Source organism: Diceros bicornis, chromosome 12 (assembly GCF_020826845.1).
Source record: "Diceros bicornis minor isolate mBicDic1 chromosome 12, mDicBic1.mat.cur, whole genome shotgun sequence".
Classification (NCBI taxonomy): Eukaryota; Metazoa; Chordata; class Mammalia; order Perissodactyla; family Rhinocerotidae; genus Diceros; species Diceros bicornis.
Genome location: NC_080751.1, coordinates 5,160,348 through 5,185,838, shown reverse-complemented (window position 1 = coordinate 5,185,838; position 25,491 = coordinate 5,160,348). Strand labels below are relative to the sequence as shown.

General features: G+C 37.5%; 1 protein-coding gene across 1 annotated transcript in view; it reads left to right on the top strand.

Annotated features, from left to right (window-relative positions):
* DNAH6 (dynein axonemal heavy chain 6) overlaps positions 1 to 25,491 on the top strand; it is a 261,696-nt gene that overhangs the window by 158,613 nt on the left and 77,592 nt on the right. The window contains exons 46-51 of the mRNA XM_058550814.1: positions 5,049 to 5,280; positions 17,459 to 17,611; positions 21,194 to 21,334; positions 22,738 to 22,980; positions 24,441 to 24,608; positions 25,097 to 25,332. Of these exons, the coding sequence (XP_058406797.1) occupies positions 5,049 to 5,280; positions 17,459 to 17,611; positions 21,194 to 21,334; positions 22,738 to 22,980; positions 24,441 to 24,608; positions 25,097 to 25,332 (1,173 nt within the window). The remainder of the gene's footprint in view (positions 1 to 5,048; positions 5,281 to 17,458; positions 17,612 to 21,193; positions 21,335 to 22,737; positions 22,981 to 24,440; positions 24,609 to 25,096; positions 25,333 to 25,491) is intronic.

Genomic DNA, 25,491 nt, shown 5'->3' with positions numbered 1-25,491 from the left:
TGCAAAGAAAATAATATTGGCCATACTCTGGTCTGAGAAACTTCCTGGAGAATAGACCAGATGATACGCAAAGTCAGCTTAATTGTATTTATAATCTTTCTTACTTTTGTGAAAGAGAATCACCAGGCTACTCAAAGTTTGCTTAAAATATTACAGGGGAAATGAAAAACCATTTGTAGAATGGAGGAGATTTGGTTTTCAGATACACAAGGGACTGCCGTGTGAATAACGATGTAGATGTGTTCTCTTTTTTTCTAGAGAGGATCAGTAGTTAGGAATTAGAGGAAACAAATTTCTACTAATTTCAGTAAGAGCTCTCAAATATCTGCTTCTGATCTGCAATGGAAATGGCTTCATTATGAACATGGGTTATGGGACAATTACTAAATATTTACTAATTTAGCAGATATACATTTCCATTTGTTGGTGACAGTATAGGGTTTTTTTTTTTTTTTTTTTTTTTTTGCATAGGATAAGTGGATAAAAGCCTTCTCAACTCAGGAAAAAAATTTACCTCAGAGCCTATGCTTTCAAAGGGCAATTTGCAGGCAGTTTCTACCCATTACATGCCCCCAAAGTTGTCACCACAGTGTAAGGATGGTAGAATGGATCTCTTATCATATAAGCCACTAATTAGGAAAGCCATCTCTTGCCAACTATAGTAGAGAAAATGTAATTTTGGAGAATTCTTAATGGAGGGAGTTTTCTATCCATTGTTATGTAAGCTGACAGAAAAATAACACTAGGAAGTAGAATGGACAAGACATTTGTTTCCAATAATCTCAGTTGGAAATAATCAAATTACTATAATGTACATGAAACAAGGGAAGAGTAATATATAAAGTGCAAGATTTTTATAATATTCAATATTTGATCCACTGTAGAACTCTTAGGCATTATGGGAAAAAACAACAATATCATTACATATCAATTCAGCCTTCAATTTTATACTCACATAGGTAGCTGAAGAGAATAGGCAAACAGATGTCTGATGTGCCTTGTGATAGAGACAAAGCAATGGAAATGGTGCCCACAGGTCTTAGTTGCTCTAGGGGAGGAGTTGGCAAAGGATCCTAGAAAAGGAGCAGACAGACTTCTTTTGTAAAGGGCCAGATAGTAAATAGTTTAGGCTCTGCAAGTTGTACAGTCCCTGTCACAACTACTCAACTCTGCCATTGTAACACAAAAGCAGCCACCTTCAATAGTGAATGAAGGAGCAAGGCTGTGTTCCAATAAAAATTTATTTATAGAACTAATATTGGAATATCATATGATTTTCACATATCATAAAATCTTGCTCTTCTTTTGATGTTTTTGTCAACCACTTAAAAATCTAAAAACCATTCTTAGCTCATAGGCCATAAAAAGTTAAAAAAAAAAAAAAAAAAACAGTGGGCAGTTTGCTGACTTCAGTTCTAGACAAAGCAGGGTCATCAAGGCAGTCAGGGCAGGGAAAGAGCAGACTTGCCTGGGGGGCAGGAGAGGGTGCGAAGATGGAGGAGACAAATTTACAAGTTTAATACCTGTTTCAGAAGATCCTGAATAATGACCTAGGAATCTGTGCTTTGTCCTAGAGGAGCACTTTTCAAATAAGTCCTTGTAGATTCCCTGTTCTATGTTCCCACTACACAGGTCCTATCCCCCACCACCAAAGATGATGGCACACAAAACTATTTAATCACTGTTCTCTAGTTCACAGTTTTTAAGGTATCTAGAAGTTGATTACTTCAATATAGATGATTTGATAAAAGTGTACTAAATTTGAGAGATAGAGTAAGAAATGACTTTTGTCTCCTTTTTTATATAAACATAATTTTATTTATAAAAATTTATATTACTAAGATCTTTTTAATGATAGAAATATTGCATAGGAAGGCATCTTTATATTTTCTACAAGGCAGAAATACATCTACTTTGTTTTCTTTAAAAAAAATAGTGATTCATTTATATGGTGATGGATGGAAACTAGACTTTTGGTGGTGTATAGACACGATGCAGTCTATACAGAAGCTGAAATATAATAATGTACACCTGAAATTTATAAAATGTCACCTCAATAAAATAATTTTATAAAAAACAGTGTTTGTTTTTCTGATTGTATACTAAACACACTCATTACAGAAAATTTAGAAAAACATTATTCATAATTCCACCTCTTCATCTAGAGACAACCACTGTTAAAACTGTTTGGTGCTTTCAAATATATTTATAAGCATATATATTTTTTTACAATATTATATTATGGCACATTAAACATACTTAAACGTTATGCCTTTAACACTTACATTACATTTGCCTCCACAATCCTATATATAATTAAATATTATTTTAAAACATGGCTTTAACAGCCACATTTATGCAATCCTAACTTATTTTTTGTTTGTTTTTAATGCAACCTCTTTTTTGTTTCATGAACCCTCTTTCTTATGATCTGAAAGGATTCTATTTGCAGCTAACTTTAAGGTTTGTTTTTGTTTTGTTTTGTTTTGTTTTGTTTTTTGGTGAGATCAGCCCTGTGCTAACATCTGCAAATCCTCCTCTTTTTTTGCTGAGGAAGACTGGCCTTGGGCTAACATCCATGCCCATCTTCCTCCACTATATATGGGACGCCGCCACAGCGTGGCTTGCGAGGCAGTGCGTCGGTGCGCGCCCGGGATCCGAACTGGTAAACCCCAGGCCGCCGCAGCGGAGCGCACGCACTTAACCACTTGCGCCACTGGGCCAGCCCCTGTTTGTTTTTTAATATTGTTAATATGATAATAAAAACATAAAAAGAACTAAATGTCTATCACTAGGGAACTGGTTAAATAAATTATGGTATATCTATTGGTGTGTTTACTAGCATGAGATTGCCCCTAATACATTATTTAGCAAAACAATCACAAAAGAAAATGTAGTGTAGAGTTTAATCTCATTTTTAGAGATAGATACATGCAAGTTAACACATACATTCACTTAATAAATATTTATGAAGCCCCTACTATGTGCTATGCACTGTTCTCATAGAGAACAGGACAGCCTCCAGGCCCTCATGATGGAGCTGACAAGTGAAGAGTTAGCAATGGTTTTCTCTCATTAGTTACAAGGGCCATGTTTTACTTTCACAATTAAAAAAATAATAAAGCCATTATCATTTTAAAATATTTGAACTCTGTTTTCTCCAGTTATCAGCATCATGAATAAAACTAGATAGATAGATAGATAGATAGATAGATAGATAGATAGATAGATAGATAAAATTACTGTAAAAAAGAGAGAGAGAAATTAAACCCTCTATTACATTTCTCCCATGATTTCCTAGTTTCTGATGACCCAATCTGAGATTTTAGGTAATGGTGATAATAATTTAAAAAAAGAAATTATTTTTACATTTGTATCTCCTTTTTAAGAAGAATTTACTGATGTTATCATTATCTTTTTATCATCTTAACAACAGTGTATGGATTTGACTCTCATACATACTGCTCATTTTTATACTGACATCCTTCCCCCTTCTTGAGTTTTTAAATTTTATTCATACTTCTCTATATATCTTCATGGACTCTTTTAGGAAGGCTTTGCAGATGGCTTACTCTCTGAGCTATAACGTGATAGTTGTCCCTCTCTAACCATTGTCTGATGGAATATCATCTGGTAAAATAGATGTCTGAGGCCAGCCTAAAATCATTTGTCCTTTTGGGAGTAATCGATTGTTTCTGCCTTTTGGAAGCTCACAGACTTCAGTTATATCTAAAACACAGCTTTCTATTTTTTATATGTATACACATATGCATATACACATACATACACATACACACATATTTTATTTTATATTTATATATCTTCTAGAAATATTCAGTTTTGCCCCTCCTCTTTGGTTTTCTTTCCTGATCCTGAGTGACTGCAGATCTGTGGGCTGTCCTCTGGGGGTTTCTTCTCTTTTTTCAGTCCCTGCTGCATCAGTCTGTCCCCTCTTCCCTCTCCTTCTGCTGGAAGTCTCGTGAGAGACTGCCCTATGATGTGGCCTCTGGAATCCCATTTGCTTCTTCTAGATTTGTCCTCCTTACCTTCCATTTTCTCTCTTGTCATTTTTTGTGTGTGTGTGTGTGAGGAGGACTAGCCCTGAGCTAACATCTGATGCCAATCCTCCCCTTTTATCTTGAGGAAGACTGGCCCTGAGCTAACGTCCGTGCCCATCTTCCTCTACTTTATGTGGGCCACCCCCACAGCATGGCTTAGCAAGCGGTGCGTCAGTGCGCGCCCAGGATCCGAACCTGCAAACCCCGGGCCTCCGTATTGGAGCGCGCGCACTTAACTGCTGCGCCACCAGGCTGGCCCTTCTCTCTTGTCATTTTAATAACGTTACCTTTCTTCTCTGAGTTCTGGGTAAATTCCTTGAGTTTGTCTTCTTCACCTGTTCAATTTTCCACAGAATCCTATTTGCGAGGCCCATCTTCCACTGAGGTTTTCAATTTGGTAGTCAGATTTTCCATCTCCATTCAATTTTTCCTAAACTCAGATTTTTTCCCCTTGTGAGTGCTCACTCTAGTATCATGATTGCAATGCTTTTTAAATTCTTGTTGTTAATATGAATCAGAGATTTTCTAAAATGTTGATATTTTATAGTAAATCCATCTCAGATTATTCCCGTTGATCTCTCCTTCTGAACTGCATGGCCTTTTCCTAGGTGATTTTTCTGCTTGCTCATCCCTATAAACGGAGACCTGGGCTTGCCATATAATGGTTAATATAACTAATGGCCTAGATCAGCCAGAGTTCCTGACAAAATCCTTCACACTTTGAAGAAGGAAGAAGAAATTTTACTTTACTCTAAATTTGCATGACCAAGGCCAACAGCCTATAGGAAATGGGGGGAGCGGTGGATATAAGGAAAAGCCCAGTACTTCCCTCCCAACCGTGAACCTCAGAGCTGCCCTGCTCTTCCCTGGGGCCTTTTGCTCAGGGCCGACGCTCCACTGGCCACCAGCCTTCCACACCGGGGCAGGCCCCCTGAGCAGAAGCCACGTCTGTACACTCGAGATAATCTCTCTCTGCTTTGCCCCCTGCAGGATCGCCCGCATGATTCGTCAGGAAAGAGGCAACGCCCTGCTCATCGGAGTAGGAGGCACGGGCAAGCAGTCTCTCACGAGACTTGCAGCTCACATGTGCGGTTACAGGTGTTTGCAGATTGAACTGAGCCGGGGGTACAATTATGACAGTTTTCACGAAGACTTGAGGAAGTTGTACAAACTGGCTGGTGTAGACGACAAGAATATGGTTTTCCTCTTCACCGACACCCAGGTACGTATTTAAATCACCAAAGAGCAAGGACGGGAAAAGCACAAGGGTTACCTCACCTGTGTGCTTTGAACAGTTTGTGTGGGGGAGTTCAGGGAATCGCTGCCTCTGGTAACAGACTTCTTGGAACTTGTAAAAGACTTTTATAATACATTTTTATTTATTTTACCAAGTATTGTTTCCCCCTTTAAATTCTAAGTAAGTAAATATGATCAAAGGTTTAGGGGATGAGAAAGGTTTTAACTTCTCTTTGGGGAGAAGGACACAGACAGCAGAAGGTAATAAACTCTTTCTGTAGAAGGAAATATAAGAAAGTAATTCCCTAAGTGACATCAATTAGGGAAATATGCTTTACTCAAGAAAAGGAAAAAATAATGGCTATGTTTTAGGGTTAAATTAACTTTAAAATTAAAATAGGATTACATCTACGTCTACACCAACCAATTTAACTTTCTTTAATTTTTTCTGTAGTAGAGGATTTTCTACAGCGACTATACTTGGGTATTTTAACATTAGGGAAAATAAACTTTTATAGAAATTAGCCAAGGGATAAAAAAGTGATAGATCTGCTGCATAAATATTTTAAACTTCATTTTAATTTTTAAAACACTATAAACAGGATTAAGTACAATCATAAAATGGGAAAAATATTTTCAACATCCGTGACATGTGGTGAGTTTATATCTGCGTGTGTAAATATTTTTTACAAATGAGAAAGGACCCATAGCCGAATGTGTACACACCACCGGCTCTGGCCACCACTAATGCCGGTCCTGGTCCCCAGCCACTGGACCTGGAGGTGTCGCTGAGGACCTTTGCAATAGCCCTTGTAGCCACTGTGGACCCCCTGTGGTGCTTGCCAAGGTACACACAGTTGTCAGTACTGTGGACCCCAGTGGCCTCAGCCAAAGAGACGTAACAGCCCCACCAGACCAGGTGCCACCACACACCCCCACTCTTAGCATCCTGCACCACTAGACCTGGGGTCACAGCTTGCTCCAGCATGCCCCCACCTACAGGTGAAAGTCCTCTTTTACCAAAGTCAGTCCTTAAAGTCTGGAATAGGTGACTGCTTCTTCAAATGTGCAGACACCTACATAAGGCTATAAGAATTGTGAAGAATCAGGGAAACATAACCCCACCAAAGAAATACAGTAAACCTCCAGTAACTGGCCCCAAAGAAATGAAGATTCAGAAATTGCCCCACAAGAGTTTAAAATAATTGTTCTCAAGATGTTCAGAGAGCTACAAGAGAACATAGGTGAACAATTTAATGATATCAGGAAAATAATGCAAGAACAAAATGACAGGAGTGACATTACTAAGATGGCAACATAGATTGGTCCCAACTTTGCTCCCCCTCACAAGAACAACTAACAACTACTTGTGGATGAGACACCACTGATAAAAGCCTAGAACATGGGGGTGAGGCTGAAGCATTCTTCTGCACCACAGAGACCAGGACAGACTGCATTAGTAGGGTAAGAGGAGCAGCTACACGCTGACAACATTGCCCCTCCCCCAGCCGGTGCAGCACCACACTAAGAGGTCTCCCCTGAGCCTGTGGTTTCTCCAGTGGGAAAAGGGAGCCCAGGTGGATATCCAGTTCCTCCAGTATTGTGGGTTGCATCTTGGGAATCCTACTCCAATCTTGCATTACAGGGATCATGGAGCAATCTGCAGAGCTTGGCCACTGAAAATCTGATTGTGACAGAGAAGAGGGGGACTTGCAACAACCAGCACTTGGATCATTGCAAACCAAGTTTCTACCTGCAGCACTCAAGTAGTAGTCCCGACCAGTAGCTTTGCTCATCTGCAGAGCCAAAACGGTGGCACACTCTGACCAGGGAACTCAGCAGGGTGCAAGTCTGCCTGATTTGAGGTTCTCAAATGAAGAGCCTTGCTGGCCCTAGAGCCTGGTCTGCCACCTTCCCCACCCCCACCCGGGCTGAGTCATAGTCCCACTCACTGCTGAGTGTGGCTCCTGGCCCTGCCTGACCAGAAAGCCTGGCCAGAATACCTGGAAAGCTGTGTAGCCCAGCAACGCTCAAGTGGAGAGTACAGCAGGCAGAGCTGATCATTCTCAGAACAAAGTCAGTGGCATTGTTTGGCCAGGGAACTTGGGGTGCAGATCAGCTTGAGTCAAGACCACAAACAAAGAGCCTTTCCTGCCTTGGAGCTGGTTTCCAGGCAGAGGAGCTAATTCACAGCCACACCCACTACTGAGTGCAGCTCCCAGCCTCTCCCAACCAGAAAGCCTGACTGGAACACCTGGAAAGCTGTGCAGCCCAGCAATGCTGAAGCAGAGAGTCTGGCAGTCAGAGCTGATTGCCCCCAGAGCAAAGCCAGTGGCCTTGTTTGGCCAGGGAACTTGATGGCATGGGTTGGCTTGAGTCAAGACCACAAACAGCATTAGTGGCCTTGTAGCTGTTTCTTCCACTGTGCTCAGGCAGAGAAACTAATTCATAGCCCTGCCCATTGCTGAATACAGCCTTCAGCCCACCCAACCAGAGAACTTAACCAGAGCAAACAGGAAGCTGCATAGCCGAGCCAGCAGCCCTGCTTATAGTGGCACTTGAACAGAGAGCACAGCCCATGGCTTTTTGCATCTGCAGAGCAAAACCTGTGGCTTCATCTGGCCAGGGAATTTAGTGCACAGCCTTGCCTGATTTGGACCCACAAACAACAAGCCCTGTGGGCCTTGGGGCCTATACTGCTGCCCCATCAGGGCAAGGAAGCTCATTCATGGCCCCACCTACTGCTGAGTATAGTACCCTGTCCCAACCATCTAGGAAGCCTGACCAGAGAACCCAGGTAACCACAGAGCCTATCCTATAGCCTTGCCTGGGCAGAGAACCAAGTCAGAAGTCCTATCCAATTGTTCTCAGCCAGCAGCACCACCGGTGACATCAGAGTCGGGCAGTGGCCTTACCCCAAAATAGACGCTGATAGCAAGCCCTGCCTGCTCAAGGATGTTACCAACTGACAGTTCCAGAAACCCAAACTGAGCTGACCAGTGAAGAACTGTCTCTGCCAAAGTGAACCTGTAAAGTCTGGAAGAGGAGACAACTTACTGAAATGTGCAGATACCAACGTAAGGAATCCAGGATCATTAAAAATCAACTAACCATTACACCACCAAAGAAAATTAATAAAGCCCCAATACCTGACCTTAAAGAAAGGAGATCTATGAACTGTCAGGCAAAGAATTCAGAATAATCCTCTTAAAGAAGTTTAGTGAAATACAAGAACACACAGACAACTAAATGAAATTAGGAAAATAATGCATGAACAAAGTGAGAAGTTCAACAAAGAAATAGAAACCATCAAAAAAAAAAAAACCAAATTGAAATCCTACAGCTGAAAAATACAATGACTGAACTGAAGAATTCAATAGAGAGCTTCAAAAGAGAGATTCAACCATGCAGAAGAAAGAATCAATGACTTAGAAGACAGGACATTTAAAATTATCCAGTCAGAGGGGCAAAATGAAAAAGAATGAAGAAAGCCTATGGGACTTATGGGACACAATCCAAAGAAACAATATCTGCATTATGGGAATTCCAGCAGAAGAAGAGAAAGAGAAAGGAACAGAAAGTATACTTAAAGCAATAATGACTGAAAAGTTCACAAACCTGGCAAAAGAAATGGACATCCAGATCCCAAAGGCCTAAAGGACCTCAAATAGGTTGAACCTGAATAGGAGTACACTGAGACACATTATAATTAGACTTTCAAAAGTCAAAGACAAAGAATTTTGAAAGCAGCAAGAGAAAAGAGACAAGTTAGATACAAGGGAACCTCCATAAGATGATTGGTGAGTTTCTTAACAGAAATTTTTTAGGCCAGGAGAGAATGGAAGGATATATTCAAAATATTGAAAGAAAAAACACAGTCAACTAAGAATTCTATACCCAGCGAAGCTGCCCTTCAGAAATGAAGGAGAGATAAAGACTTTCCCAAACAAACAAAAGTTGAGGGAGTTCAAAACCAGTAGATCTGCCTTACAAGAAATGCTAAAGGGGGGCCGTCCCCGTGGCGTAGCGGTTAAGTGCTTGTGCTTCACTGCTGGCAGCCCGGGTTCAGATCCCGGGCGTGCACCGATGCACCACTTGTCAGGCCATGCTGTGGCAGCGTCCCACATAAAGTAGAGGAAGATGGGCACGAATGTTAGCCCAGGGCCAGTCTTCCTCAGCAAAAAGAGGAGGATTGGCATGAATGTTAGCTCAGAGCTGATCTTTCTCACAAAAAAAAAAAAGAAAGAAAGAAATGCTAAAGGGAGTTCTTTGAGTGGAAGTAAAAGGTTGCTAATTACCATCATAAAAACATGAAAAGGTAGCATAAAACTCAAGGTAATATTAAGTATATAATCAAAGTTACAATCTGTAATATGATAATGGTGGTGCATAATTCACTTACAGTACTAGTTTAAAAGTTAAAAAACAAACATAGTAAGACATAACCACAGCTATAATAATCTGTTATTGGATACACATTAGAAAAAATATGTAAACTGTGACATCAATGACCTAAAATGTGAGGGAGAGAAGTAAAAGTCTAAAGTTTAGGAATGCTATCTAAGTTAAGTTGTTATCAGTTTAAAATAGGGTGTTATAATTTTAAGATATTTTATGTAAGCCTCATGGTAACCACAAGGGAAAAACATGTACTAATTACACAAAAGAACATGATAAAGTCAAAGCATACTGACACCAAAAGACATGGAATACAAAAAGAGACAAGGAACAATGGATTTACATAACAGCCAGAAAACAATTAATAAAATGGCAATAGTAAGTCTTTATCAATCAATAATTACTTTAAACATAAATGGATTAAATTCTTCAATCAAAAGACACAGAATGGCCAAATGGATAAACAGACAAGATTCAATGATATGCTGCCTACAAGAGACCCTCTTTAGCCTTAATGACGCACATAGACTAAGAGTGAAGGAAGGGAAAAAGATACTACAAGCAAATGGTATCCCAAAGAAAGCAAGGATAGCTATACTTATATCAGACAAAATAGACTTAAAACTAAAAATGGTAAAAAGAGACAAAGAAGGTCATTATATAATGATAAAGGGGTCAATCCACCAAGAAAATATAACAATTATGAACATTTATGCACCCAACTTTGGAGGACCCAAATATATAAAGCAAAAACTAACAGAGCTAAAAAGAGAAATAAACAGCAATATGATAATAGTTAGGGACTTTAATACTCCACTCTTGACAATGGATAGATCATCCAGATAGAGAATCAATAAGGAAACAGTGGATTTGAACACTATTGACCAAGTGGACCTAACAGACATATACAGAATGTTCAATTCAACAACAGCAGAATACACATTCTTCTCAAGCATGCATGCAACATTTTCTAAGATAGACTATGTGTTAGGCCACAAAACAAGTCTTAGCAAATTCAAGAAGATTGAAATCATACCAACTGTCTTCTCTGACCACAATGGTGTGAAACTGGGTATCAATAACAGGAGGAAAACTGGAAAATTCTTGAATACATGAAAATTAAACAACACTCTCCTAAACAACCAATGGATCAAAGAAGAAATTAAAGGAGAAATAAAAAAGTATCTTTAGACAAACGAAAATGGAAACAAAACTTACCAAAACATATGGGATGCAGCAAAAGCAGTTCTAAGATAGAAGTTCATAACAATAAAACCTGCATTAAGAAACAAGAAAGATCTCAAATAAACAATCAACTCTACACTTCAAGGAACTAGAAAAAAAGAGAACAAATTGAGTCCAAAGTTAGCAGAAGGAAGGAAATAATAAGGATTAGAGAAGAAATAAATGAAAAAGAGAACAGGAAAATAATAGAAAAGATTAACAAAACTACGAGTTGTTTCTTTGAAAAGATAAACAAAATTAACACACCTTTAGCTAGACTAACCAAGGAAAAAAAAGAGAGTACCCAAATCAACAAAATTATTGATGCAAGAGGAGTCATTACAACTGATACCACACAAATGAAGGATCATAAGAAGGGGCTATGAACAACTACGTGCCAACAAGCTGGACAACCTGGAAGATATGGGAAAATTCTTAGAAACATAAGACTGAATCAGGAAGAAATAGAAAATCTGAACAGACAAATTACTAGTAAGGACATTGAACTAGTAGTCAAAAATCTCCCAATGAAGAAAAGTCCAGGACCAGATGATGTCACTGGTGAATTTTCCTGAACACTTAAAGAAGAATTAACACCAATCCTTCTCAAACTCTTCCAAAAAATTGAAGAGGAAGGAACACCTAAACTCATTTTACAAGGCCAGCATTACCTTGATACCAAAGCCAGAAAAGGATACAAAAAAAGAAAATTACAAGCCAATATCCCTGATGAATATAGATGCAAAAATCTCAAGAAAATTCTAGGAAACCAAATTCAGTAGCACATTAAAAGGATCATTCACCATGATCAAGTGGAATTTATCCTTGGGATGCAAGGATGGTTCAACATATCCAACCAATAAATGTGATACATCACATTAACAGAATGAAAGAGAAAAATGATATGATGATCTCAATAGATGCAAAAAAAAGCATTTGAAAATATTCAACATCCATTCAGGAATAAAAAAAAAACTCTTAACAAATTAGGTATAGAAAGAACTTACTTCAAAATAATAAAAGCCATATATGACAAGCTCACACCTAATATCATCCTCAATGGTGAAAGACTGAAAGCTTTTCCTCTAAGATCAGAAACAAGACAAGGGTGCCCACTCTCTCAACTCCTATTCAACATAGTACTGGAATTCCTAGCCAGAGCAATCAGGCAAGAAAAAGAAATAAAAGCCATCAAAGAAAGAAGGAAGAAGTAAAATTGTCTCTATTTGCAAGTGACATGATTTTATATATAGAAAATCCTGAAGAATCTACCAAAAAACTGTTAGATCTAATCAATGAATTCTGTAAAGTTGGAGAATACAAAATTAACATACAAAATCAGTTATCATTTCTATACACTCACAAAGAATTGTCTGAAAAAGAAATAAAGAAAACAATCCTATTTTCTATAGCATCAAAAACAATAAAATACTTAGGAATAAATTTAACCTAGGAGGTAAAAGATCTCTATGTTGAGAACTACAAGACATTGATGAAAGAAATTGAAGAAGACACAAATAAATGGAAAGATAGCCCATGTCCATTGATTGTAAGAATTAATATTGTTAAAATGTCCATACTACCCAAAGCCATCTATAGATTCAATGCAATCCCTATCAAGATTCCAATGGCATTTTTTACAGAAGTAGAAAAAACAATTCTAGAATTTATATGGATCCACAAAAGACCCCAAATAGCCAAAGTAATCCTGAAAAAGAACAATGTGGGAGACATCACACTTCCTAATTTCAAGCTGTATTATAAAGCTATAGTAATCAAAACAGTTTGGTACAGGCATAAAAACAGACACATAGACCAATGGAACAGAATTGAGAGCCCAGAAATAAAATCATGCATATATGGTCAACAAATATTTGACAAGGGAGCCAAGAATACTCTTTGAAAAGACAGTCTCTTCGATAAACGGTGCTGGGAAAATTGGATAGTCACAGATAAAGAAAGAAACTAGACCTCTATCTTACACCACTCACAAAAATTAACTCAAAATAGATGAAAGACTTATATGTAAGACCAACAACCATAAAACTGCTAGAAGAAAACATAGGAAAAAAACTCCTTGACATGGGTCTTGGCAATGACTTTTTGTATATGACACCTAAAACACAAGCAACAAAATAAAAAATAAACAAGCGAGACTACATCAAACTAAAAATCTTCTGCACAGCAAAGGAAATAATCAACAAATGAAAAGGCAACCTATGGAATGGGAAAAACTATTTGCAATATATCTGATGAGGGGTTAATATCTAAAATATATAAAGAACTCATACAACTCTATAGCAAAAAATAAAAACAAATAATCCAATTAAAAATGGGCATAGTACCCAAATGGACATTTTTTGAAAGAAGACATATACATGGCCAACAGGTACATGAAAAGGTGCTCAACATCACTAATCATCAGGGAAATGCAAATCAAAACCACAATGAGATATCACCTCACACAATTATATGCCAACAAATTAGATAACATGGAAGAAATGGATAAAATCCTAGAAACACAACCTACCATGGCTATTATCAAAAAGACAAGAGACAATAATTGTTGGTGAGGATATGGAGAAAAGGGAACCCTTGGGCACTGTTAGTGGGAATATAACTTGGTGCAACCACTACGGAAAACAGTTTGGAGGTTCCTCAAAAAATTAAAATAGAACTACTGTATGATCCAGCAGTCCCATTTCTGGATATATATCCAAAGGAAATAAAAACAGGATCTTGAAGAGATATCTGAACTCTCATGTTCATTGCAGCATTATTCACAACAGCCAAGATATGGAAACAACCTAAGCATCCGTCAACAGACGAATGGATAAAGAAGACAGTATGTATATATACATATATATATGGTGGAATATTATTCAGCCATGAGCAAGAAGGAAATCTTGCCATTTGCAACAATATAGATGAAACTTGAGGGCATTACGCTAAGTGAAATAATCAGCAGAGAAAGACAAATACTGTATGATATCACTTATATGTGGAATCTAAAAAAGCTGAACTCATTGAAACAGAAAGTAGAGGAGTGGTTACCAGGGGCTCAGGGGTGGGGGAAATGGGGAGATGTTGGTCAAAGAGTACAAACTTCCAGTTATAAGACAAATTAAGTTCTAAGGATCTAATGTACAGCATGGTGACTATAGTTAACAATACTGTATTGTATACTCAGAAGTTGCTAAGAGAGTATATCATAAATGTTCTCACCATAAAAAAAGAAATGGTAATAACGTGACATGATGGAGGTGTTAGCTAACATTATAGTGGTAATCATTTTGCAGTCTATAAGTGTATCAAATCACCACATTGTACATCTTAAATTTACGCAATGTTATATGTCAATTATATTTCAATAAAGCTGGAAACAAATAAATAAAAATAAAATTTTTTAAAAATTAAAAAAGAAAAGACAAGCACACCAGTATAAGAAATATATAAACATAAGAGAATGTGAATAAGAATTTCCTAAAAAAAATATAAGGGTTTTAAACACCTGAAGAAATTTTCAGCCTCAGCAGTAATAAAAAAAATTTAAATAAAGATAAATGCCAGGGGTTGGCTTTGCATGTTGACAAAGGTTAAAAATCATGATGTGCAGTGTTGTCAGAGGTGTGGGAAACACGCCTTGCTCAGACCTCACTGGTAGATTATGAATTAGCAAAATCTTTCTGGAAGGTAATTGGCAATATGTAGATAAAGCCTTTAAATTTCTCTTACTTATAATCAGAGCTGTATACAAAGTTGTATGTACAAGAATATCTACTGCAGTATTTTTAAATAATAGTTAATTTGAAATAGTCTGAACATCTAATGAGAGAGAGTCACATAAGTAAATTATGATATAATCACATAATAGGGCACTCTGTGAAAAATTAAAAATTATATTATAAAAATATACACATTAATTAATGTGGAAAATGCTTATGATGTGTCATTACATCATAACAGATATACGAATCATGTACCATATAGGCTATTAGGTTTAATGCATATCTAAACAGATAGGCCATTTAGACAGTTATAAAATGTCTGGGTCATGGGATGTGAGTGATTTTTTATTTTCTTACTTTTGTTTCTAATTATTCTAAATTTCTAATTATTCTAAAATTATAGTTTCTAATTATTCAAAATTAAAATATTTCTTATAGAATTTTAATGTGGCTTTAAAAAATTAAACAAGTTATATAAAAGGACTCTAAGTGTTAAAGCTCCAAATATCAAGTCAGATTGTCTTGCCCTACTTTAAACAACAAAAAGCGATTATACTCTGTTGAAAGCCCCAATCAATCTCAAATGTTTATAGTAATGAAAGTAAACGTAACCGTAATAACTAAAATTTATGGGTGTGGATATGTGTGTGTGTGTGTGTGTGTATATATATGTGTAAAACTATTATAAATATGAGAAGAAATTAAGAGAAACATGGTGTTAAAAATAGAGTCTAATTTTCTATTTCTAGCAAACACAAAGTAGAAATAAATATGTTTAGAAAATATAAAGAATATGATTTCTAAACTGGAATTAATGACTATATACTACATTTTATAGAGAAAACAAATATTTTCTACTACTGAAAGTTTATGAAAATTCATCAAAGTTTACAAAAATTGATCAAAGAAATTTTCCATAAATTCAGAAACAATTTAATTGTATTGATAACCTCCTTTATCCATGCTTTAATCAAAGGAGAAATTAATGATGTGGCTCAGGACTTTAAAACACTCATATAAAGAATTCCTGAGTCAAGAACATCAAAATCAAAATCTCTATTTAGAGGGGCCGGCCCGGTGGCGCAAGTGGTTAAGTGCGCGCGCTCCGCTGCGGCGGCCCGGGGTTCGCTGGTTCGGATCCCGGGCGCGCACCGACGCACTGCTTGGTAAGCCATGCTGTGGCGGCGTCCCATATAAAGTGGAGGAGGATAGGCACCGATGTTAGCCCAGGGCCGTCTTCCTCAGCAAAAAAAATAGGAGGATTGGCGGATGTTAGCTCAGGGCTGATCTCCTCACAAAAAAAAAAAAAAAAAAAAAAAAAATCTCTATTTAGAGAATAGAGAAACTGAACTCAACATAAATACAAATCTATGGATTGCAACCAAACTGTTCTCAGGGTTAAATCTATAGATTTGAATCAAAAATTAGAAGCTATATATATTAGCTGACTTAAAACTTTAGGAAAATAAAGGTCACAAGGAAGCACCAAGACAAATCAGAAAATGAAATAATAAGATAAAAGCAGAAATAAATAAATTAGGACAAAGAGAACTAGTGTTTTCTTCAGGAAAATTAACAGACACAATTATGCCAGGTTAATTCAAGAAAAAACAAAAAGTTACAAATGAAGGAAATAAAATAACAGGTACCTTGTCATAGCTAACTATATGGGACTCAAACTTTTATAAAATTAAAAGTTAACTGAAACAAAAGGATAAATGATAGATTTTTTAAAAATATTTGTATCAATTATTAGAGATAAAAGGTTTATTCCATAATATGAAAATTACTCATTCAAATTTAAAAGTAAACCCCAATATACAAATAGTTACGGAGTTTGAACAGATTTTTTAATGGAAATGAATGAGTGTGGAATAATATTTGACCTTGCTAATAAGCACAGAAATGCAAATTAAATTCTCCTAAAGGAAACATTTACACTCCCAAATTAAAAAAAAAAAAAAAAAAAAAGATTGTTAAAAGCTAATCAAGTCATACTTGAATTGAATGGGAAATTTGTAAATCTTCAAAATCCAGAAAATGTTGATGCACTTTAATTGCTAATCTTCACCCCTGGGAATTTATCCCCAGGAAATAATCCAACTGGGGAGAAAAGCTATAGGCCTAAATATGTTCTTATAATGTAAACAGGACCGTAAACCATCTAAGTCTACATAAATTGGGCACATCAGCTCAATGGTGTGTTATGCTCCCATTAATGGTTATAAATATGATGAGTACTTTACAGAATTATGGATTAATATTTATGATAAAATGTTTAGCTGAAAGACGCAGAATATAAAATGCTTGCACATATGAATTAAACCATGTAAAAGATGAATGCCTTTTAAGAAACAAAACAGGGGCCAGCCAGTGGCATAGTGGTTAAATTCACATGCTCTGCTTCGGCAGCGCAGGGTTTGCGGGTTTGGATCCTGGGCACAGACCTACACACTGCTTATCAAGCCATGCCGTGGCAGGCGTCCCACATGTAAAAGTAGAAGAATATGGGCATGGATGTTAGCCCAGGGCCAGTCTTCCTCAGCAAAAAGAGGAGGATTGGCAACAGTTAGCTCAGGGCTAATCTTCCTCACCAAAAAAAAAAAAAAAACCAAGAAACAGAACAGGAAGGAAAAATGAAAAATAAATGTACTTGCTATGTTAGAATAAAGATTCTATCTAATTGTTAAGATTATCTTCTCTTAAAGATAAAATTAACTCAATGTAAACGCTGATTAAATATTTGTTTTATAATTTACATGTAATAACTGTAAAATAGTTGAGTTACAATGATCACTCTGCTTTCTTCTACAGATTGTAGTGGAAGAGTTTCTAGAAGATATAAATAACATCCTGAACTCAGGTGAGGTGCCTAATTTATTTGAAAAGGATGAACTGGAGCAGGTTTTAGCAGCCACGAGACCAAGAGCAAAAGAAGTAGGAATTTCTGAAGGGAACAGAGATGAGGTAGGACATGTCAGAATGGTTATATGGCTTTGTAAAACAAAGTTGTGTTAGCCTTTTTTTTTAACAGTCTACAAATTCCCTTAAAAAGTCCATGGATAGAGTTTTTTCCCAATATAATTGGTTTTCTCTGTAATTCTGTATACATATTTTATTTCCTGCATTCAAAGCATTGATTTACCAGACTTCCAGAGAGGTCCATGGAAAGCAGACAACAGAAACCCTACTGCCCCACGGAGGTCATAGTCTTGTTCAAACTGGACAGCTTCTCTTATTCTTCTTTAAACACAAATTTATTTCACACACCCCAGGGCCCTGCCTGAGGAGGAGTCTGCTACGTTTGACTCCCTTGCCTATCAGCAAGTATATGGCACAATACAGAAATGCATTCTCTCTCTCTCCCCCTATCTCTCAGGAACAGCATAGCCGCTGTCCACTTACATTTCTCCAACACTGTGCTAGAGTCCATTTGCTGCTATTTGTCTACCCCATCCTCTCCCTTCTTTCTGCACCTTCTTTAACTTTTTTGGCCATTCTTTCTCATGTCTTCCCTTCTGTGTCCTTTTGTGAAAGTTTCCTCTGCTGCTACGTCAGGGCTTATAGACAGCAGGGTCTACTTCAGCTAAAGTGAGCAGAAATGGGTTTATTGGAGGAACACAGAATCATTGGGAGGGCTAAAGAAAGGGATTCAGGCTGAATTCCTCTGAATGAATGTGAAATGCACGCTGTGGAAGTCGGTGGTCAAGGAAGCTGCTGCCTTTGCCACAACCATTCCTGCCGAGCAAGGAAACCGCTGAGCCAATCAGTGTGCTGTTGCTTCAGCTACCAGCTCCAAAGCTGTGCACCCTCACCATGTCAGGAAGCAGCTGAAATAAGCAGCCACATCAGAGATAAGTGGCTCCAGGTCCATGCCACTTCTGTCAGGCTCTACGTCTGCAAAAATGGTTGCCCTGCACCCTGTCTCTCTCTCCCAATGGTCTTCTACTCCAAAGCAAAACCTTGTATGAATACCTCTCTCCACTGTATTCAAGGATTCTCCTTAAGTATGCTAATGAGGAGGACCTACATCACATCCAGAACCCTAGTTGCAATGGAGTCTGCAAAATGTCATTTTTGATCTTTCCAGATTGCACGAGAGAAAGGAGTTGGAATTGACGTTGAACAAAACAATTCACACATCTACACCACTAACATTTTTTTATTTGATATTGGTAGACTCAGATGCATTAACCAACACTTATTTTCATTTTTGCGTCACCCTTATGTTTTTCCTCCCTTCACCCATTTCTCCCATACCCTACTCCCTGGCTCTGGCAACCACCAATCTGTTCTCTGTATCTGTGAGCTTAGTTTGTTTGTTAATTTGTTTGTTTGTTTTTTTAGATTTCACATATAAGAGGGATCATATGATATTTGTCTTTCCCTGTCTGACTTATTTCACTTAGCATAATGCCCTCAAGGTTCATCCATGCTGTTGCAAATGGCAAGATTTCATTCTTTTTTATGGCTGAATAATATTCCTGTGTGTGTGTGTGTGTGTGTGTGTGTGTACACACACACACCACAATTTCTTTATCTTTTCATCGATCAATGGACACTTAGACACTTAGATTGTTTCCCTATCTTGGCTATTGTAAATAACACTGCAATTGAACATGCACAGTAATTAAATATATATCTTAAACATATATCTTTTCGAGTTAGTGCTTTTGTTTTCTTTGGATAAATACACAGAAGTAGAATTGCTGGATCATATGGTAGTTCTATTTTCAATTTTTTGAGGAATCTCTCTACTGTTTTCCATAGTGGCTGTACTAACTTACATTCCCACCAACAGTGTACAAGTGTTCCCTTTTTTCCACATCCTTGCCAACAACACTTGTTATTTCTTGTCTTTTTGATAATAGCCATTCTAACAGGTGTGGGGTGATATCTCATTGTGATTTTGATTTGCATTTCCCTGATGATTAATGATGTTGAGTATCTTTTCATGACCTGTTGACTATCTGTATATCTTCTTTGGAAAAATGTCTATTCAGATTTTTTGCTCATTTTTTAATCAGATTGTTTGTTTTTCTGCTATTGAGTTGTATGAGATCTTTATATATTTTGGATATTAACCTCTTATCAGATATATTATTTGCAAATATTTTCTTCCATTCACTAGGTTGCCTTTTCATTTTGTTGATCATTTGTTTTGCTGTGCAGAAGCTTTTTAGTATGATGTGGTCCCATTTATGTATTTTTGCTTTTGTTGCTTTTGTTTTTTGTGTCAGATTCAAAAAATAATAGCCAAGACCTATGTCAAGGAGCTTACCACCTATGTTTTCTTCTAGGAGTTTTATGGTGTCCGGTCTTGTGTTCAAGTCTTTAATCCATTTTAAGTTAATTTTTGTGTATGGTATAAGATAGTAGTCAAGTTTCATTCTTTTGCATGTGGCTGTCCAGTTTTCCCAACACCATTTGTTGAAGAGACTTTCCTTTCCCCACTGTATATTCTTGGCTACTTTGTCATAAATTAATTGACCATATATATGTGGCTTTATTTCTGGGCTCTCGGTTCCATTGATCTATGTGTCTATTTTTATGCCAACCATACTATTTTAATTACTATAGCTTTGTAATATAGTTTGAAATCAGGGAGCGTGATGCCTCCAGCTTTGTTCTTTCTCAAGATTACTTTGGCTATTTGGGCTTTTTTTGTGGTTCCATACAAATTTTAGGATTATTTATTCTATTTCTTGGAAAAATTCCATTGGAATTTTGATAGGGATTGCATTGAATCTGTAAATTGCTTTGGATAGTATGGACATTTTAACAATATTGATTATTCCAATCCATGAGCACAGAATATCCTTCCATTTATTTGTGTATTCTTCAATTTCTTTAATTAATGTCTTATAGTTTTTAATATACAGGTCTTTCACCTCCTCGGTTAAATTTATTCCTAGACATTTTATTCTTTTTGATGCAATTGTAAATGAGATTGTTTTCTTTATTTCTCTTTCTGATAGTTCATTTTTGGTGTATAGAAATGCAACAGATTTTTGCAAATTGATTTTGTATCCTGTAACTTTATTAAATTTGTTTATTAGTTCTAACAGTTTTTTGGTGGAGTCTTCAAGGTTTTCTATGTATGATATGATGTCATCTGCAAAAGGGTGACAGTTTTACTTCTTCCTTTATAATTTGGATGCCTTTTATTTCTTTTTCTTGCCTAATTGCTCTGGCTAGGACTTCCAATACTATATTGAATAAAAGTGGTAAGAGTGGGCATCCTTTCTCATTCCTGATCTTAGAGAAAATGCTTTCAGCTTTTCACCATTGAATATGATGTTAGCTGAGGGGTTGTAATATATGGCCTTTATTATGTTGAATTACATTCCCTCTATACCCACTTTGTTGAGAGTTTTTGTCATAAATTAATATTGATTTTTGTCAAATGATTTTTCTGCACCTATCGAGATGATCATATGATTTTTATCCTCCATTTTGTTAGTATGGTTTATCATATTGACTGATTTTCGGATATTGGACCGTGCTTTACCTTTACTTTAAATTGAAATATGTCTTTCTTTTTGTCAGGTATTTCAATACTTTATCAGCAAAGTCCGTCAGAAGCTGCACATTGTTCTCTGCATGAGCCCTGTTGGGGAGGCCTTTCGATCCCGATGCCGGATGTTTCCATCCCTTGTGAACTGCTGCACCATTGATTGGTTTGTCCAGGTTGGTGAAATTCCAGGATATCTCTTTGAGAGGTTGGACTTGCTTGATTTTTTAAAGGGGTAACATATTGTCCGAGAATAACTCAAGGGTACTTGCATTAGCTTTAACGCCTGCTAGGAATTTACTCATATACAAGGGATGAAATGATAATCATCAAACAAAGGCAAAGCAGGATTTATAAAGAAAGAAGAGACTATTGAATTTAGCAATGTAGAAGTTATCAGTGACCTTGACAAGAGCTGTTTCAGCGAAGTTATGGGGGAGAAGGTTCAAGAGAGAAAAGGGGAGAGGAATCAGAGACAGTGGGTACAGGCAACTCTTTCAAGGAGTTTTGCTCCAAAGGAACACTGAGAGATAGGTAACAGCTAGAGAGGTATGTGAGGTCAAGGGGAAAGTATTTTTAAGTGGGAAACACAAACAGCGTGTGTGTGTGCTGATGGAAATGGTCCAGAAAAGAGAACTATATTGATAGTGCAGCAGACAGAGTTAAGCGTTGTTGGGCCAATGTCATTGAATAGGCAAGAAGAGGCAGAATCAAATCATCAGGGAAGGGGCTGACCTGGGCAGGGAGCATGCGGAGCAAACTCCAGAGTGACAGGAGGGAAGGCCGAGTATGTGAGTATAGATGCAGGTAGATAGGAATATGTGGGGATGAGAGCTCATTGAAGTTCTGTTTTCGTTGCTTCTGGTTTTTTTTAGTTATGTGGGGAGCAAAGTCATCAGCTGAGAATGAAGAGGAAAAGGAAATGTAAGCAGTCTGAGGAAGTAGCAGAGGGTGTGAAATACTCACTTAGGAGAGTACAAAAGTGATGTATTAGAAAATGTAGAAGCATTTCTGTGCTGCCCTAAGAACCCACTCAAGCTAGTTGTCATGAATTTAAAGTGAGCCAGTCAGCATGGTTGCGTGTTTTTCTCCAGCCGTTCTCAGCTGCAAAGTTGCAGGCATGGGGTAACAGAGATTTGCATTTGACTAAGGTTCAGGTGAGCTCAAAGAAACAAGAGAGGAGCAAAGGAGTTGACATGAACAAGACAGTGATTATAATAATGGACCTGAAGTCGGAACTGCCTGGTAAACAGAGTGAGGACGTGAGGTTCTCATAATGTATGTGATTTTATCCATGGAATTATTCTAAAGACAATCATTTAATCATTCAATCAACACATGTTTATTGAACATCTTCTATGTGCCAGACACTGTACTGGGGACGACAAATGCAGACCCAGACCCCCTCAAATGAACACAGCCCTTCAGTCCATTAAACGTCGTAGACATGAGTAGGAGTTTATGTGGAAGAGGACACAAGGCAAGGAAGAGTTCCAGAGAAATACATTTTCCTTAATTGTTAAATTATATATTATAGAAATGAGCAACAGATTTTTCCAAATTATATCTTTATTTACAGTGGCCCAGAGAAGCACTTCTTTCTGTATCAAAGACATTTTTCTCAAATGTCGACGCCGGAAGTGAAGAACTGAAAGACAAGCTTTCCCTCATGTGTGTGAACGTTCACCTGAGTGTCTCCAATATGGCAGAACGCTACTACATGGAGCTCCGGAGACGGTACTACACAACGCCCACCTCCTACCTGGAACTCATCAATCTCTACGTGTCTATGCTGCATGAAAAAAGGAAGCAGTTGGTTTCAGTAAGTTTAATATTATCAATAAAAAAATCGTTTTTTCTTGAACTCAAAGCTTGTGCCAGAATGAGTGGAAGATCTATGTGCCATCTTACCTGCCAGAGCCCTCTCCATCCTGGCATGTGCCCTTGACAACCCAGAGCGTGACAGAAAAGTGTCTCATGCTGTCAGTCCAGAGGCCTTCCTCCTCCTTGATATTTATATTTTGTCTTCTTTCATTCACGTAAATGTCCTTGACTTAGTAGAATGATATGGACATTGCAACAGCATCAAAGTTAGGCAGAGGACTAGTTATCTCTTCAGTATTGAATAAGAAAGGAAACTTTTTCTTAAGCAATAGAGATGGGGTTTTGGTGGTCTAATGTGTCAGTGGTTCCCACTGAGAGCAAGGACTCCGGTGTCAGCCAGACTATGTACAACCTATGCTCTGCCTCTTCTTGCTACACAACCTTGAGCACCTTTTGTAACTTCTCTAAGTCTTATAGAAAATAAGGTTTAAAAATGTTTATATCTAGGGGCTGGCCCAGTGGCGTAGCGGTTAAGTGCACGCGCTCCGCTGCAGCGTCCCGGGGTTCAGATCCTGGGCGCACACCAACGCACCGCTTGTCAAGCTATGCTGCGGCGGCGTCCCACATAAAGTGGAGAAAGATGGGCACGGATGTTAGCCCAGGGCCAGTCTTCCTCAGCGAAAAAGAGGAGGATTGGCAACACATGTTAGCTCCAGGCCAATCTTCCTCACACAAAAAAAATTTATATCTACCTCTTGTATTGTCATGAGATTTAAATACGATACTATTTGTAAAGTGCTTGCAATATGATCTGACGCATATGAGTTGCTCAGAAAATAGTGGCTGCCATCACCATCATCAAGCTATTAACATGATAATCCAAAGTTTTCAACATTTTAAACACAGTAAAAATGGAAGTATTTACCACTTAGATATTTTTAATGTTTTTCAGAGGATTTTTACCTGGTAAATAAATGCATGCTATGTAAAATAACTTGACAAATATTTTTAAACCTACCAATTTGAACCAAGTTTTCTGATTCACCTTCAAAAAACAGTTATTCCCAGATGCTTCCTCTACCCAGGACACAGTCTCCCTGGGGGTTCTCAGCCCTGCTGACCCATCTTGAGGAAACAAGCTCTCAGAGCTATGGCCTCCAGAAATTCCTATCTGAATTTGTCTCTCATTCATTCAGCATGCTACCAAGCTACCATGGGGCATAAAAATAATATGATGTTGGCCCTCAGTGAGCCCACAGTCCAGTGATGTCCCACTGCTGTGGCCAGGAGTCCAAGCCCACCGTGGTGAATGTCATGACCATTTCCTAGAGTTCTGTTACCTGAAGATTTCTGTACATTCACAATTTTAAGTATTACAAACTGATTTACCAATTCGGTAGATGTAAATAAGAGATGTCAGTAAACTTATAGTTTATAGACATTTTCATTGTCATCTAGGCACGTGACCGGGTGAAGAATGGTCTCACCAAGCTATTAGAAACAAATGTACTAGTAGATAAAATGAAATTAGATCTTTCAGCTTTAGAACCTGTCCTTCTAACAAAATCACAAGATGTTGAAGCCCTAATGGACAAATTGGCAGTGGATCAAGAAAGTGCCGATCAGGTAAGCTTCATTGCCTGACATTGTGGGTGAGAAGGCTTTGATCACCAACTGATCACTTATATATAATGACATATAATTGGATTTTTAAAATTTTATATGTCATTAAAATAATTAAGTAATAGATTTATAAGTGCTTTTAAGTTGAAAAAAAAAAAATCTCCCTTTAATAAATCAGCCAGCTTCTCTCCCTGAGAATGAGTGAACCCAATGAGTGGGACAGAGAGAGTTGTGAGAAAGATACCACCCACAAATATAAGGCAGCTGTTCTTCTCTTAAGAAGGAACTGCTTGTTCTAATAAGTTTGTCTCTATTATTCTATCAACATAGCATGAGATGGACAAGGGAGAGCATAAAATACAATATAGCTAATCCTCTTTCATCATTGGTCTAATCCAAAGGGCCAAATATGACTCATTATTATTGGCTTTGTTTTAAACATTGAAATTCAAATATTGAGACAACTTAAGCAGTCGTGTTTCAATGGTTAGGTCCGGCACATTGTGCAAGAAGAGGAAGCGATAGCAAAAGTAAAAGCTGAAGAAACCCAAGCAATAGCTGATGATGCTCAAAGAGACCTTGAAGAGGCTCTACCTGCACTCGATGCTGCTAATAAAGCACTGGACTCCTTAGATAAAGCAGATATATCTGAAATCAGAGTTTTTACAAAACCTCCAGATTTGGTCATGACTGTTATGGAAGCAATTTCTATTCTCTTGAATGCCAAGTGAGTAATTCAGAATCATATATTACCAAAATACCTGGTGGAATTCCTTTGTTGCTTTTCTCTATTTCATTTGTTTTCATTCTCTTCGCCACCCTCTCATTGATGCGGTCAGTCATTCAACAAATTGATTCAAAAGCATTTTTTTGATCATCCATTTTA